The 16,964-nt window shown below is 39.1% G+C and overlaps 2 protein-coding genes across 3 annotated transcripts; one reads left to right on the top strand and one right to left on the bottom strand.

Annotated features, from left to right (window-relative positions):
- Positions 1–60: 60 nt before the first annotated feature.
- capza1b (capping actin protein of muscle Z-line subunit alpha 1b) lies at positions 61–4,370 on the bottom strand. Its single transcript, XM_086142114.1, has 10 exons — positions 4,294–4,370; positions 3,181–3,244; positions 3,023–3,074; positions 2,809–2,872; positions 2,502–2,708; positions 2,324–2,403; positions 2,037–2,115; positions 1,847–1,918; positions 1,655–1,717; positions 61–1,560 (listed from the first exon to the last, which is right to left on the bottom strand). The coding sequence occupies exons 1-10, from the start codon at positions 4,330–4,332 to the stop codon at positions 1,420–1,422; spliced, it is 861 nt and encodes a 286-aa protein (XP_085998240.1). The 5' UTR covers positions 4,333–4,370; the 3' UTR covers positions 61–1,419.
- A 2,750-nt stretch (positions 4,371–7,120) lies between these two features.
- Positions 7,121–15,707, top strand: LOC147214427 (acylamino-acid-releasing enzyme-like). 2 transcript variants are annotated; one of them, XM_086141576.1, is made up of 23 exons: positions 7,121–7,259; positions 7,702–7,831; positions 7,908–8,034; positions 8,121–8,208; positions 8,422–8,497; positions 8,745–8,836; positions 9,399–9,473; positions 9,584–9,721; positions 9,817–9,908; positions 10,023–10,063; positions 10,541–10,662; positions 10,828–10,888; positions 10,986–11,083; positions 11,324–11,375; positions 11,504–11,592; positions 11,731–11,869; positions 12,202–12,285; positions 12,605–12,685; positions 13,191–13,279; positions 13,636–13,826; positions 14,063–14,165; positions 14,245–14,351; positions 14,450–15,707. In XM_086141576.1, the coding sequence occupies exons 1-23, from the start codon at positions 7,248–7,250 to the stop codon at positions 14,553–14,555; spliced, it is 2,193 nt and encodes a 730-aa protein (XP_085997702.1). In that variant the 5' UTR covers positions 7,121–7,247; the 3' UTR covers positions 14,556–15,707. The 2 variants fall into 2 exon arrangements, with proteins under 2 accessions (XP_085997702.1, XP_085997701.1); XM_086141575.1 differs by lacking the exon at positions 7,121–7,259 and having other exon boundaries at positions 7,493–7,831.
- The last annotated feature ends 1,257 nt before the right edge of the window (positions 15,708–16,964 follow it).

The following is a 16,964-nucleotide window of genomic DNA, read 5'->3' as shown; positions in this document are numbered from 1 at the left end:
GCAGTCCTGCATCTCCATAAGTAAACTGTGTGAAGATGTGAAATGGGAAGAACAACATGGTGAAGAGGTTCAGTCAATTTATTTGGAAAACAGAATGGGGCAGTACAGTCATGAACTAAATAACTGATGGGCACACAGTTGTAGCAGTGTGATGCTTGAACACAGCACATAGTACAGCTAATAAGTAACTGATTCAAAGTCAGTCTGTTGAGAAGTCGTGTAATCTAGAGTATGACGTGGCCATAAAAAAGTAATGTAACTGAGGAGCTTGCCTTTCTTCAATACTGCTTTGTGTTCACTTGGTATTGACCAACGCACAAATTTTATAATTAAGTACAATAATAAGACTCCAACAAAAACCAGCATATCAAAATAGAAATTTGCATACATGGGTTGTAGGATGGAGGTCTTTACCATAGGAAAGAAAGTTTGGCAAATAATTCTTAATTAATGAGTGTTTTCCCTTTACAAAGGAAAAGTTAATACAGCAATGAAGGTTGTGCTGCAAATGTAGGCAAGCATTACAATGTAGATAGAGAAGCACAGAAGAGGCTTTATATTATTTCAATCATCATAACTTGCATGGGTGGAGACTCACATGAGTGGAGCATGGATAGAAAACCATTTTCCCGATCCTTCTCTTTGCCCTTTTAAACATACAGGTCTACAGTGCACGAACAGAGCCATGCTAAGTATTGTGCTACAGCCAAATGACCAGAGATGTGAGCTCTATCTATATCATTAGCAAGATGTAACTTAGTTCTGTGTAATTGAATTCTTATTATGATGTTGAAATATCGGATGACTGCTACAACTTTTCCAGGCAACATTAACCTCTGATTTCTGATTCCACTAAACTTGGCAACTACATCGGACTTATTGTCCGTCAATTCCTGCTTGTAAGTCCAAAGATCAGACCCTGATATGAAGTGATGTGCTTTATTTGTCACATTAGCTGCCTTGTGCAGTTCTGGTTCTTGTGCATTTATGCTGGGTTCACCATTGTGGTGATGCAGGTCAGCTTGAGTTTAATTAATAATGACTATTTTGTAGTAACTTATGACACCCTCTAGGTAAGTCCTCTGTTCCTATCATGGCTTTAGTTTGTTTGTTTTTTATTCTTTAGTGAAGCACTCTTGTGCTCCTGCACGCTGTCCCAACACAACACTTTCACATCACATTAAGAAATAACCGCTTTCTCCAAACCGTGATAAACTCCCATCACACTTTGCTAAAGTATACATATACTTGTGCCTTACAGTCTGCATATTTTCAGTTTTAGTTGTCATTGTTTTGTTGGTATTTTGTTGTTTCCTTGCCCCATACTGAGATAGTTTAGCTTTGGTTAAGTCCTTCAGATCCGATGGTTTTAGGGAAACCCGTGGAGATAAATTGCCATGGGCTGTCTCTGACCTTCCACTAGGCATTCTGCATTTCCTTTCCAATTTTGTAACTTAGTATTTTATTCCAGTCAATCTTGGTACGTGTGACAGGAAGCTGACGACGCAGAGCCTTGAAGGTGGTATCAGACATGGTCTGGTAATTCTCACTGATTGCAGTCTGAGGGAAAGGTGTAAAGAAAAACATGTTTAAGTAACTTCCATTCTTGCTGAACCATTAAAATATTATTCATAGTCAGTAGGTAGTGGCTTACCTGATAGTCATTTTCAGCAGTCTTAATTATGTCAACAAATTCCTTTGCTGTCTCAATTTCATTCTGATATGAAAAAAGAAAAATACAAGAAGTTTTATACTGCAAAAGCTGACAAAACCTGTATGACACTAAACAAGAAAAAAATAATTTCAAAATGCAATGAAATTGCTTGGGTGTTTGACATTTACTTACAGTTACTTGTATTGATTCTTCTACCTCCTTATGGCTTACCAGCTGCACATTCCCATCTTCATAATAATGTACCTGCAGAGAAGATTTTACATTGCAAATTCTGAGGTTACTTTTTACTCTTTGTGCACACACGGACACACAAACGCACACAAACACACACGCACACCCACGTATGTTGATTTAAACTCACCTGTATTTTCAACACTCCAACCACCTGCGCAGTGGACTGACCAACAGTAAGCTTCCACTCCGACCTACAGCGACCGTTCCTATTTTTGAGAGATCCTAGATAAGCAAGCAATACCCACCACCTTCAAGGGAAGGAATACTTGACGGAAAAAAAAAATTAAAACTATAAAGAAACACATTCTATCAATGATGGCTCTAGTCTACCCAAACCAGAAAACTTTAAGAACAAAATATGGGGAGGATAGATGGCTAAATGAATAATTTGCTATTTAAGGGAGTTTACATTACCAGAAATTTTTGGGTTGAAATTGATGTCCCTCAATGCAGGCTATAATTGTTTTCTGACCATCAACCATTTTCCCATATACCTGCAACCCACAAAGAAGAAGAGTAAGTATGGATATAGGTAACATGCAATCAACGTTTGCTAAATTAATGCATTCTGAAAATATTCAGTGCATTTTACCGTACAGACTCCTGTGGGGTAGTGCTCCTTGACATAGGCACTGAGGACAGAATCGCAGGAATCTCTCAAGCTTTTCATGCTGGTCTCTCCTTCATGTGGTTGGATATCGCTCACCTCTTTCCTTAAGTGGTCAAAGCGGAACGATAGATGGTTGCGGGGATCCAGGAAACGTCCCTGACCCAAGTCCCCATGCTCTGTAATCAAGACCTATTCAGAAGACCATAACAAAAAAAGGTTGAGATAGTTCAGTGACGTGTTTCTACGAGAGGGAAACAAAACCAAAAATAATCACAAGGCTGTTACGTACCGGGTCATCATAGCCTTCTAGTTTGGCTGGGGTAAACTGATCCATGTTGTACTGGGCAAAGGAGCTAAACAGATGGGATTGACACAAATGTATATCAGGAATTAACAAAAGTAGCACTGAGATTACTTTGACATACTTTTTGCTAGCGGTGCTTGTATTGAAGTTGTGGCGTATTAAAATGTATAACAGAAGTGATGTTCTCAGTCTTACTTACTGTGAGGCCCCTTCCCTGAGGAGGTTGTCATCGTTGAGAAGAAGCCGCACATCTAACAATTTAAAGATAAATCACAATATCAGTTGTATATGTGTAGGAATTGTATGACAATATTGAAAATACTTCAATCATCATGCATGTTAATAGCTTCTTCTTACCATTAAAGACCTCATTGAACTCCCCTGGTGGAGCATGGATTACAAAGTTGGCCGCAATGCGAACCTTTAGAACCAAACAAAGTATTAAAGAGTTCATTCAGTTATCAAGCTAAACAATAACTCATTATTTGCTTATTGCATTCAACCTATCAGAAAAAGATGTAGACAAAGAAAAATTGGAAATGAAATTTGTAGGGCAACTCAGCTTGAATGAGAAGATACATAGTCAGTAAGAATATAAACCCAAATTATTGTTTACATTTGCCTATTCCACCAAGCCTCTAAGTTCTTAGTTTGCACTAGGTTCCTTCATAGAAGTATAACAAACATCTTGCTTATTGCAGGAATACAAATGTTTAATTGAATCATAACCTGTTGTGCATTTAGGTGTGGCAATCTATATAGTATATAACTCTTAATCATATAATAATGGGCATCTGATAACTCCCTTAAAACTGCTTTTTTGATATGCAAGTTAGCAAACTTTTTATAAAAGTGCTATTCAATGTTCTTTGGTTGGTTTTGACTGGAAAAATCGAATCGTTCACGGACAACAATTAGGGCGTTTGCTCCAACTTGCAAGGAGCTTCTGCAACTGCTATCACAGAGGGTGTCACTATTTGCCGACCGATATGATCTGTGCTCATGTGAGGCGAACAAACATGTGAGCTGCAACTAAATCTGTATGACCTAGAATTTCAGGGCAACTTCACGTTAGCTGCTAAGGTTAGCGAGAGGAACGACTATCTCACAATCTCCATGTTACGCAGACTAAATTTACAACACAACTCAGTTTTGGATTTGACAATTGTGTGCAACTTCAAATGCTTACATTTAAAACTGCGAAAACCTCTAAAAGCATTTCTTTACAGCGTTTGAACCAATTTCTCAGTGTCAAATTTCGCAAGTCAAGTAACAGTAAAAGCACCGACTAGCTTTGGCTAACTTGTTAGCTTGATGTGGCTTGGGAAGAAAGAAACATTTGGGTTTTCTTTTTGGTTTGTTTTAAAGAATGACACAAAACGGACAGTCTGTCTAACATATGCAAGATAATTTCTGACACATTAAAAAAAGTAAAATTTCTCTAAAATCAGAATTTAATCGGACACAAACCTTCTCCTCATCTGTCAGCGGATCCTCACAGTCAGCCATCTTGGCTCCTTGTGACCCCGCCTACCAGCTGACTGACAGGCGGCTCGGTGGGTTTTCCACGCTGCGTGGGAACTTAACGCGTGGTTTTTTGGACGCCTTGCGGCAAACCAATACCACGCATCTAACACGCAATGTGACACAATGAACTTTATTGACCAAGTATTTTCACGTAGTCGACAGTTGCACCTTGTACTGACGTGGAGGTAAACAATGACTGGACAACAACAATGGAAACAAAGTGCAGAAAGCAAGCAGCAGGTCTTCAAGTAGTAAGATGTTGATCCACATCAGGAATGTTGCCAGTGAGCTACTGCAAAGATTAGGCAGTTTCATGAGAATAAAATGATGAATAAAGTGATGATCTTGTACATGTTATTATTGGTGCATCTCTGCCCTGTAATCTGAGATTATAGATCCTGAATAGAGGGCACTTTGGCACCCATGATTCGATCGTAGTCCTGATTTTCCGGTCCGATCTGTTCCTCTCGTGCTTGGTTGCTGAGCCAAATTTGACGATAATGGAAGTACAAAGATCACTCTGGATGACTGCAGTGTAAAGCTGAACCTGCAGCTCCTGAGGAAGATTGAACTTCCTGTTCTAGTGCAGAAAGTAGAGTGTCCTCTGACAGAGTGTCCTCTGACAGTGCATTTTAATTGTTATAAATATTAAAAGTGAATCCAGGTTCTTAATTCCTTCTTTTTTGGGCTTTTTGTTTTTCCAAGTTAAATCACAGACTTATTTATCAATTTCAGTAATGATAAATTTCACCATGACCTGGATGACTGAGAACCTCCGCAGGCATGTTCAGTAGTAGGACATTCCAACAAGGCCTGCATGTTTGTTTATTGTCATTTTTTTTTTATATTTCAGCAAAATAGTTTTGGCAAGAAACAATATTGTGACAACAGTAAAAGCAGCACATAATATAAATAGAACACTGTTGGTGAATAAAGAGACGGCAGTCATCTCTCGGGGAAAAAGTCAATTTTGTGGGGGTTTTGCTCTTGGGTTTCCCTCTGCTTTTTTTTCTTTGCAGGGGCCAGTTGTGGCTCAGAGGCTGATTGTAGCACACCTGTTTCTCATCTTCTCTTGGAGCTGTGTTTCGGCCGAGGATATTGGTGCGCTCACTGTTAGATTGGCTTGTGCAGCTACTGCCGGTTTCAGCTATCTCTTGTGAGATGATCCTTTTGTGCACATTTCCTGAGCACGTTGTGTTATCCATCTCTAGAGTTTCTGGTTTCCAGCTTCCTGCCACCCAGCCTCACCCCCTTCGGCCCCAAGCTTCGGTCCAGCCACCATTCCCCCTCAATCGTGGTACCGGAATTTCCTTTCTGTAACCCAGCAGACCCAGACAACCTCTGTCAAGCCCTCTGTTTCCAAGTAGTCACGATTGGAACACATGAACAAATGCTCACAGAGGCCCAATTTGGAACCGTACCTCCTGTGTCAAGGCCCTCCCCGACCAGCGGCTTACCCTCCTCAAGGACCTACAGCTGTGAGCAATCAGCCGGATTTCTTCCCCCTACTCTTCAGAGAGTCCAAGGTCCCTCCACCAGTGTCTTATTCTAGTGATTTAGGTTCCCGCTGTCGTTTTGTGTTGCAGTGTACTCTGGAATTTGATCACGATCGCAGACTAAAAACTTAAAGAGAGACATTTCAGAAGCTTTACTGGAGTCACAGTGTGCTCTGGTCATCTCAGTCGATAAGTATGGGGTGGATATTCTGATCAGTCTTTTCAGAGTCTTGTGCTTAAGACATTATCTGTCGGTGGAATCATCATGTGCAATAATTCTCCGTTTGGAGAGACTATGTCTCCAGGCTGGCCTGGGAGTGCCTTGGGGTCCCCCCAGAGGAGCTGGACCATGTTTTTGTGGTGGTGGGGGCATGTCAGCCAATTCTTTCAGTCCAGCTATGATGCACTCTCTTTGGACACGAATCCCAGAGACGTCGGCGTGGAGTGCCTGGAGATCCAGACATGCACATGTGATTGAGTGGAGGAGTTAAGGTGGGGGTGATGTGGGGGTGGGGGGAGATGTCAGTAGCCCACCCCGAGCCCAGCTATGATGCACTTTCTTTGGACATGGATCCCTGGGACATTGGGAGAGGGAGGTCTGGGCCTCAGCGCTCCAGTTACTGCCTCTGTGACCCGACTCCGGATAAGCTGGGCAAGATGGATGGATGTGTAATAGTTCCATTGTCTTCTGTGCACTTTCCTATGCAATGACCCTTATATATAAACCTAAATCCAACATATAATCATGTACTTGTATATAAGTTACATACATGAGATACAGAGAATAGGGTTATATGGAGGAGGTTGATTTGCTGTGGTGGCCCCTGAAGGGAAAAGCTGAAAGGAGAAGATAAGTTACATATGTATTGACATTTCACTTTATTTCATTTCTTTGATCTGCTTTTTTTTTTTCTTTGTTATTTTTATGTAGAGTTCTATTTTGATTCTTCTCCACTTTGATTTGTTTGTTGAAAGCAGGCGCTGCTTTCAACAAAGGGCAATTTCCCCCTTGGGGATTAATAAAGTATTCTGATTATTGCAAATATTTCAGGCTTTACAGTTGTAGAAATAACTAATAAATGAGCTCTAACAAAACCAGAAAAAAAGAAACCCGGTAGAACTGGTTCTGCTACATGAAAAGGGCAAATGCAGAGATGGCTGATGCATTTACTGTTGTACTTGGTGGGGGGTTGTAGTAAGTACTCCGGCCCGCTAGGGGGAAGTACGCGCCCCGATCCGGCGTCGCAATCCTGGGCTAAGCGTCAACGAAGAAGAGACGGTCCACAACCCAGATTCGTTGTCACGAGTCGTGGAATTCTGTGTGACAATAGGCAAATACAACTGAGGCGCACTGAACCGGCTTGACATTTGTAGACTAGCAACACACACACCGACTTAGCCATGGAGTCACAGGTTTGACAAGAATAATATTAACCCGCGTTTATTATGTCTTTAAGAAGTTAACACGTCTTCCACATTAACAGTAATATTGCGTTTGTAATTATCTGTACTGCTGTCATGACCGGTCATTTTTATAATTCGCACTGGTAGTTTTGGCTGGTGTTGATGTTAAGCTAGCGCGTCGGGAATACCGGTTTGACTGATTTAGAGTTGATTATTTCAGCCCATTAAACGGAAGCCCAAAAGGAAATAATGCAGTCGTTACATGACTAAGTTATTTTTGTATGAATACAGACAATATATTTGACCCCCCTTTTCCCCGTTTTGGCAAACTAAGGACAATTATATCGCTACACCTTAGCTCCCTGTCTTAATAATGAATCGGGCATTGTGCGCCATACCACAGCTTGTATTAACGAGACGTTGTTTGAGTTCTTCTGTTGCGTGTTGTCAGGTGATCACTAACCCCCAAGAAATTGCAAGACTCTACAGAGAGCTGAGCCTTTTTCCATCATTGAGTAGGGCGGACGTGGGACCTGTTATCACCTCTCAGTATGGAGGCAAATACAGCAACATCTACACGGGTGCGTGTGAATATTTATTGATGTTCATGCAGAAATCTAGACAAACATTTAAATAGGTGTATTTTTTTTCTTGCAGAGTGGAGTCAGCGTGATTTTGAGAGGAATGAAAATGTTAAGTTCTGCAGACAGTACATAGTATTTCATGATGACAAGTCAGTGGTCTTCTCCGGTGCCTCAGGAAACTGCACTGAGGTCAAAGGAGAGTATGTTCAATCTAATTGATCAGGGTTCTACTAGTCATCGTAGAATTAACCGCAAACTTAACCAAACTTGTTTTTTTTTCTGTCAGACTGCTAAGCAAAGATGCCCCGTCCGGGGAGATGAAGGCAGTTGTTAGAGAGTGCACAATCAGTGGGGAGGAAAAACAGTTTTTAGAGGTTTGCAGCTGTTTCTGTTGTTTAACATCTGAATTGTATCTCTTGCTCAACCTACTAAATGATTTATCTTTGCTTTTTTGTGGCCCTTTTTTTAGACCGCTATATTCCATGAATTCAAAGTGTTCTGCTTATTCGTTGTGTTGCACTTAATGTTTTGAAGATAAAGTGATGTTGCCTTCTGCCTCCTACCCCACTGACCCCTCTTTCTTCCAGATCTGGAGTAAAAACATCAAGATGAAGAGTGTCAATCTAACAGCCCTCAAGAAGCATGGGAAAGTTTACAATGATGGTGAGGCGTGACAGTTATTGCATTTAGTCATATTGCATTTGTCAAATCTTATTGTATTCCCATTAAAAGGAGACTTGTTCTGTGAATATCAATTTTTCTAAAGATTTAGCATTTTGATTGTTTTTTTTTTAGAAAGCTCAAGTTATGTCATGGAACATTTAGAACCTGAGTATTAAATATATTTTCTAACAATTGTTTTTACATGTGACAGCCCATGATTAAACACCCATGTATTGTGTGTCCTTAGAACAGTTTGGCTGCTTGGTGTGGTCCCATTCTGAGACCCATCTGTTATATGTTGCTGAGAAAAAGAGACCGAAGGCAGAATCTTTTTTCCAGGTGTGTCAGCAACACTGGATATGTTTGTAAAATATAAATTATTCACAGAGGGGCGAAGGATATTCATTAGATGGCTGGATTGTTAATAGAAATTAGCAAAAAAGCATTTTTTACATTTTTTTAAAGAAATATATATGAATAGATGATCTATAAAATGCAAGCTTGTTGAATAGCATCCAAATAATATTAAAGGATTATTATGTCATCCGGTCATGGTGATTAATTAAACAGTGATTCATTTTGGTGGCAATTGGATTTGGATAATTTTTGAAGATCTTTGGCTTAGGAGTTCATGAACTGAGGAAGATTCAGGGTTGGGAAGTCAAAGGCTTTCAAGAAATTTACAGTCCTGGGATCTTGATTTGGATTTTCAACAGCACAGAGCTGAAACCCTTTTAGCAGAGGATGCCACAGCTATTTCAACCTTTCCTATCAAACATCAGTTTGACTTGTGAACAGAAGATAAAATATACAGCACACAGATAGTGGTAGTCAACAGGCGTCCGGCCTGTAGCAAAAGAAATGCTCCCTGATATATATTTTTCTTTTTTCCTGATTGTAGACTGAGTTGCCAGAGCTGTCCTCTATAGCAGATGAAGATGAAAGTATAAGAGGGGACAAAAAGGAAACCCATAAAGTGAAGCCAATGCAGTTATTTCCTTGAAACACAAACCAATTATTCAATTTCAAAATGAGCTCTTTGAGGCAATATGCCAAGCTTCAGTTGTGTTTTTTTCTTACCGGCAGGGGGAGCAGTTTGTCTTCCATGAGGACTGGGGTGAGGCACTTGTTGGCAAGAGCAGCCCAGTGCTTTGTGTTTTGGACATTGAGGGTGACAATGTCTCTGTACTGGAGGGAGTTCCAGAACATATTTCACCAGGACAGGTTGGTACATTTGAACATTGGATTTATTTTAAGTGGTGCGAATTTCTTTTGAGCATATACTCTAGTGTTTCTTATCTTTCTCTCTATTTTTGCAGGCATTTTGGGCTCCAAATGATACTGGTTTGGTTTTTGTAGGCTGGTGGCATGAGCCTTTCAGACTTGGCCTCAAGTACTGTCCTAACAGAAGGTGATTCAGTCTTAGATAAACCTATACACTATTGTGTGAGTTTTTGTGAAAAAAATTATGAAACATAAAAAAACAAACCTTGGTGTTATTCACATCTTTCCTGATTGTCTTCAGGTCATCGTTATTCTACGTGGATCTTACTGGTGGTAAATGTGGTAAGTGTATAACAATGCTACCGAAATTAACTTTCCAAATATGAACCTTTATCCACAGTTTACACAAGAATCTTTAAATAATATAGTACCACACACAATTCAATCACTTGCATTTTATCCAACAAAATGAATGAAAGCAGCATTATATGGTAAGAATATATTTCATTTGGGTGATTTTTTTATTTTTTTTATTTTTTATCTTTTTTAAATCAAGGCTTTACTGTTTTCTCGAGTTCAGTTTTTCATTGAAGGGTTCCCTACCTGACACCTGTTTCTCTAGAAATTTGTGATGCTTTTTTAGAGTATCAAAAATGATGCCTTTTTAACTGAAGAAGACATTGTATTCATTATTTAGAGTGAACTTTACATTTTTTTTTGTTGCAACATTCCCATATTTTGGACATTTTTAATTAGTGGGTCGGAAAAGATGCTCTTAACCAAATTCCGCTGATTTGTGTATTTTGTTGGGTCCCTCAGAGCAGTTGTCATCAGGCACCACTGGCGTGTGCTCTCCCAGGCTGAGTCCAGATCAGTGCCGGATTGTTTACCTGGAAATCTCAGTCTATGGACCACACATGCAGTGCAGCAGGCTGTGCATGGTAAAACAGGAAGGAATTGTTTTCTAGAATAATGCATGTTTACCCTAACTTACAACAATTAGTATCCCTCACAGGAAGTAGAGATTTGTTTATTAATCAACATTTGCATACATTTAATGTTTTGGAACAATTCTGTTAAGTCTCTGTTAATGCTGTTCTTTTTAGTATGATTGGTATACCAAGAAGACCTCAGTTGTTGTGGATATTGTGAAGCGACCAGGAGAGGGTAAGAAAGAATTCTTGGACAGGCATTAAAGCATTCTCTCTTTCTGATCCATACAAACATGTATATTAATCTTAGATACATTTGCTTGACTTTACAGATGGCTTCACTGGCATTTACAACACCCAGCTGTCCCCTCAGTGCTGGTCAGCTGATAGTCAGCGCATTATCATAACTTGTCCTCAGCGCAGCCGCAAGGTATTTCACTTCCTATCTACAGCTTGATAAAGGAGCTTTACTTAGTATTTTAATATTTTGACCAATAGATTTAATAGATTTAATTCAGTGGATTTAGATAATACTTGTTTTGACCTGGCCACTGTTCTGCAACACAAAGCAGTATTTCTCAACAGCCCCACTTATTTAAATAGACAGGACTATGAAGCTTGTCTTTTGACATTTAATAAGAGTATTGTGTGTTTAATGCTTTCTTCGAAGGATCTATTGGTGGTGGATATCACTACTGGAAGCGTCACTGCTCTGACTTCAAGTAAGTCATACATTCATAGAGTTCTCAAGTAGAGTCTGTCTTCTTTGTACTTAATGTACACAATGAGAGGTTATTGGGGCATCTGAAAACGAGTTTGGAATGTAATGACCTTTTTTGCTTGTTGATAGAGTCAGACATTGGCAGCTGGTGCCTACTGACCATGGAGAGAGATCTGATGGTAGTGAGCTGCTCCTCACCAAACTGCCCCCCAAGTCTGGTAAGATTAGTTTCCAAACACAAGCATTCATTAATATGGCATTTTGTGGGATTGGGTTAGATGCTCATAACACTCAAATTGACAGAAAGTATGCTACTATGTTGCTCAATCATCTACTGAAACTCTTTGCATCTCCAGAGGGTGGGTTTCCTTCCACCCAGAGACTCACAGGAGGATATGATTTGGGTTACTCTAGAAAACTCTCAGACTTTGCCAGATATTACTTGGCAGTGCTTGACATTCACTCCTCCCACAGAACAAGACAACAGTCAATACCGTAAGAATAATATTATTGGACTTGTATGTATTTATTTGGGTTAATCTCTGAAGTCAACAGGCGTTTACTAAGGGCAGATAATTATATGGGATTTATCATTACTCTTTGAATTAAGTTTTGAGATAAATTTGTTCAGTTAAGAAATTACAATTCCAAAGTCTACTGTTAAGTGAAACCGTTAGATTAAAAAATATTAATTTCCCAGTTTTTTGCGCCTACAGGTTTTATAAAGTTTCTACTGAAGTATATAAATGTTTGAAAATTATTGAGAAAGATGGATGTAAAAGCATGTTGTTTTAAAAAGTTTAATTATTGGTATTTCTGTGTTGCAGCTGGCCTTGACTTTGAAGCTTTGCTAATTAAACCAAATGAAGTGAAGGACGATGTGAAGCTGCCTCTTGTTGTGACCCCTCATGGTTTGTTACTCTCGTGATAGTTATATATTCATAATGTAGTTGCAGTAAAGCAGTTTGGTTTCTTGTGTTTAAAATAATCATGATAATTATTATACAAATCTTAATGTCTATTGTTAAATTATAATTGAAGAGAAAAGAGGAAAAAGAGAATTTCTTTTTTTTTTTTTTTTTTTTTTTTTTTTTTTTTACATATTTCACCCCAAAAATGAAGGTTGCAGATTTTTTTTTCCTGTTCATAAACTTCTCTGATATTTATAATATTATGGCCAATATGAGTAATCAAATGACAGATATATATTTTTTTTTCCCTTTTACATAGGGGGTCCTCACTCAGTGTTTGTCGCTGAGTGGCTTTTGTCTTCCTCTGTGTTATGTAAGATGGGCTTTGCTGTGTTGCTAGGTAAGTTTAGTTGCAACAAGTAAATCTTGCAGGATGGTGCTTCTTCTGTGCTCTTTGGATAGTTTGAGAGAACCTAACTTGTAAAATATACAATTTATATTCCTTTGCAACTTCAAGACTCTTTTCTATGACTTGATTTACATTTAAAGAAGAATATAAAGAAGTGAATATGCTATTTAACTGATCAACACATGATTTGTATGTTTTTACTGGGATGGAATAACATGTTTCGCAGACAGAAGGTGAATGTATCTGCTTGGAGATTTTGGCCTATAAATTATGAACTTTGAGTAAATGCTTACCATTTTATGAATGAATATGTATATATTTATGCGGATTGCGGCTTGTTTTAATAATCTCAACATGCCCTGAAGCTTTCTTTTCTGCTGAACAAGTAGATCAAATATTCTTATCTTAAGTTTAATTTGCCAGTTAAAGTATTTATTTAAGTCAAACTATAACAACGATCAATAGAAGGGAATAATGGTGGTTTGTTTTTTTTCAGTGAACTATCGTGGCTCCATTGGGTACGGCCAGGACAGTATCCTCTCATTGCCTGGCAATGTGGGCACCCAGGATGTCAGAGACGTTCAAGTAAATACTGATTTGAAAATCGGTTTTCCATGACTACCATTTTAGTCATTAGACTAATTCGCTCAAGTTATATGTTGCACTCCCTAGGAAAATATTCTTAATTGATTATCAAATATGAATTTATAATTTATTGTCACTATTCCAACAGATTGAAATAGGTACCTTTTCAATATGTATATAGCTCACCATTTACTGTATGCGACTGGGCAGATGTCAAATACACCTGTTAGAAACAAGTACAGGTCTTGATGTGTTCTAGTTCTCATTACCATGTTTTGAGGAAAAATTCAGTACTAGTTTCAGATGTCATAACTTTTGATATTATTATTTCACACTTTTGTTTTTCCTACTACTAGTTTGCTGTTGAGACCGTACTTGGAGGTGGTGAGTTTGACGTACAGAAAGTGGCAGTTTCTGGTGGCTCTCATGGTGGTTTCCTGGCCTGTCATCTAATCGGCCAGTATCCGGGGTTCTACAAGGCCTGTGTGGCCCGTAATCCTGTTATCAACTTGGCCTCCATGATGGGCAGCACAGACATCCCGGACTGGTAAATCTTGGAATGCAAATTTCTTTGTACTTGCAGGTGATTTGGCAAACATGCAACCCAAGTCAGGCGCCAGCTATGAGTAGATACAAAATACTGACATTCTGAGTGAGACAAAGGTCATGTGTCTCTTCTGCAGTCACGAATAGAACTGATCAAAAGACCTTTGAGTCATTGAAGGAACTGATGAATGTACCACATGTGTACTTGATCTACTGTCAATACTTTTGACTTTAAAGGTGCATGGTGGAAGCTGGCTACGACTACAGTACAGACTGTCTACCAGAACCTGCAGTTTGGCAACAGATGTTGAACAAGTCCCCAATCAAACATGTCACACAGGTATTTTATTGTCTCAACTCTGCACATGTGGATTATGGTTTTATGTAACTGTGACTGATGAGAGATTACTCTTATCTAGGTACAGACACCAGTATTGCTCACACTGGGAGAAGACGACAAGCGTGTGCCAAACAAACAGGGCATTGAATATTACAGAGCCCTGAAAGCAAAGCAGATTGCAGTACGGTAAGCAGATTGCACGAATTGCATGGTTTTTGTTTTGGTCATATCAGGTATAACAGCGCTTTTGTTGTTTATTCAATAATATATATTTACTTGTTTAGATTGCTGTGGTACCCAGGGAACAATCACGCCCTCTCGAAGGTGGATGCGGAGTCCGACGGCTTCATGAACATTGCCCTGTGGCTCACTCAACACTTATTTCAGTGATGGCCTTAAGTAGCTACACTGGTTGTGCGCTTATTATCTTGTTTGTGCTAGCCTCTCTGAACTGTTCAGGTGATATTCGTAAATGTAATTTTTTTTTCTTTTACAATATTGCCACAAGGCCTTATCTTTTCCTCCAAACTTGAAGTGTGTGCTCCTCAATTGCATTGAGATTTGACTTGGTTTGGCAACGTTGTCACATCTTCAGTGCTGCCTGTGAAAATGACAAGCCTGGGAAATAATGGATAAGACTATCATCCATTAGATGGGTAAAAGCCCTTGACACTATGGCACGGTTCACATCAGGTATAAACAGCCCTACCAACACAGGGAAATTAACTGGATGTTATGTCCAATCTGTCAGAGCATGACTTAAACAAACATGGCCATAGAAAGCTCTTTGTAGTCTACAAATGAAATAAAATGCTAACTGGGGCAGACAAACAAGTATATACTGTCACTTTCTATAGAATTAAAGTACTCAGGTCTACAACAAATTACCAATGTGAAAGCTAATCTGTTGTGGAATTTGGGAAGGGTGCATGTACCTTATACCCTTTGACACTATCTATGACAACCTAGTTCATTCTTGTGCTACTTTCCAAAATAAGTTAAACCAACTTTGCCAGCCTTTTAAGGCATCTTGACAAGATTTTAGAATTCATTTTCAACACGAACTGATCAAATTTGAAGGTGAATATTGAAATCTAGTGCAACTAACAATCAGGAGACAGTCCAGCACAAAATGTCAATGTGTTTTGAGGGATACCCACATACCTTTTCCAGGTTTTAAGGCTACCAAGCCAAAGCATTGAAAGTGTTCTTCAGCAAGGACACACCTTGTATAACTTTACTCACTGTAAATTTTCTAGCTTTAGTGTATAGCTAGATACAGTGGGTAATTGTTTTTTTTTAATAGATTGAGTATTGTTTCACCATAGATAAGGGCAGTTGTGCTTCCCCGGGAATTCTTTTTAATGCTACTGTTAATTTTGTTCAGACACAAACATTACGGGACTATTTAGTTTACTTCTGTGTAGGGGTGATGAAAACATTCAATAATCATTTGTATTTTAAGTTTGCTTAAAATGTCTTGTTTTAATGACTTATAAAATATATCATAGTTAATAAAATGATTGTAAAAGCATTCTGTATGGAATATACTTTTGTATGTGGCTTTCTTTTTACTTGAATTTTTAAAAGCGATCATGTCACTTCAGATTTACAGCATTTAATTTTCTGATTTCTTAGTAGAGAACATCATCAGGCAGGCAATAGAAGTCAGGGTCAGGTTTGCTATCTAGGATAGGAACACAGAGGGACGGGTGGCAGACTTTGCTAAAAGGATGGAAACTGATGGAGTTAATACATTTTAGGAACATAGGGTATCTTATAAGAGAGGAGATAGGAGGACATGGGTAGACTACATCTTGTACAGATCTTGTAATCTAAAGGAGATCAGTGACTCCCAAGTAGTGGTTGGTGAATGTATCCAGAAAGCATGGTTGGTTTGTAGGATGAATCTGTTGACAAGGATTATGGCAGACCAGAGTGGTGGAAACTGAAAAAGAGAGGGGGTTGAGAAGCTCTGGGTGGTCAAGGGGAGTTTACAGATGACTGGACAACTGTAGCTAATGTGATCAGGGAGACCGGTAGCATAGTACTTGGTGTTTCCTCTGGAAAATAATTAGATAAGCAGAAATGATGGTTGAATGAATGCAGAGTTGGACACTCCCTTGCTAACCTTCACATTTGAAGAGAGAGCAGAAAGATGCAGGGCATAGTAAAGGTAGAGGTAGCAAAGGCCAAACAAAGGGCGTACGATGACTTGTATGCTCGGCTGTGCAGTAAGGAGGCAGAATGATTTATATAGGTTGGCAAAACAGAAAGAATTGTAAAGGATTATACAGCGGGCTTTGGTGATTAAGGATTGAGAGGGAAATGTTCTGATAGATGCTCGAAGAGTGATGGGAAGATGGAAAAAGTACTTTGAAGAGCTGATGAAAGAGCAGAGGGTTAAGAGGTAACTTGTGGAACACAAATTTGCAGAGCTTAGTAAAGGTGAAGCAAGGGGGATGAAGAGGGGAAAGGCAGTTGGTACTTATGATATACCTGTGGAGGTATGGAAGCGCCGAGTAGAGTTGGCAGTAGAGTTTCTGGTTAGATTATTTGATAATATTTCAAAGACCAAGAGGATGCCTGAGGAATGGAGAAGTGTGATGTGCCCTTCTTTTAAGAACAAGGGAAATGTGCAGTTGATTCACTAGAGAATAAAGTTTGGAAACTATAGAAAGCAGAAGTCAGCAGTTTTAAAAAGCGGTATTGGTTCATGCACTAAAATGGCTGCAAATGCAGTATTTGCTTTAAGAACAGCATAGGAGATAAGGTCCGAGAGGGCTGGCTGAAATGGTT

This window comes from Fistularia commersonii, chromosome 34 (genome assembly GCF_037954325.1).
Source record: "Fistularia commersonii isolate RoL2024-O1a breed Wild chromosome 34, RoL_Fcom_v1.0, whole genome shotgun sequence".
NCBI lineage: Eukaryota > Metazoa > Chordata > Actinopteri > Syngnathiformes > Fistulariidae > Fistularia > Fistularia commersonii.
Note: the sequence above shows the minus strand (reverse complement) of the source record. Positions and strands in the feature narration are given on the sequence as shown.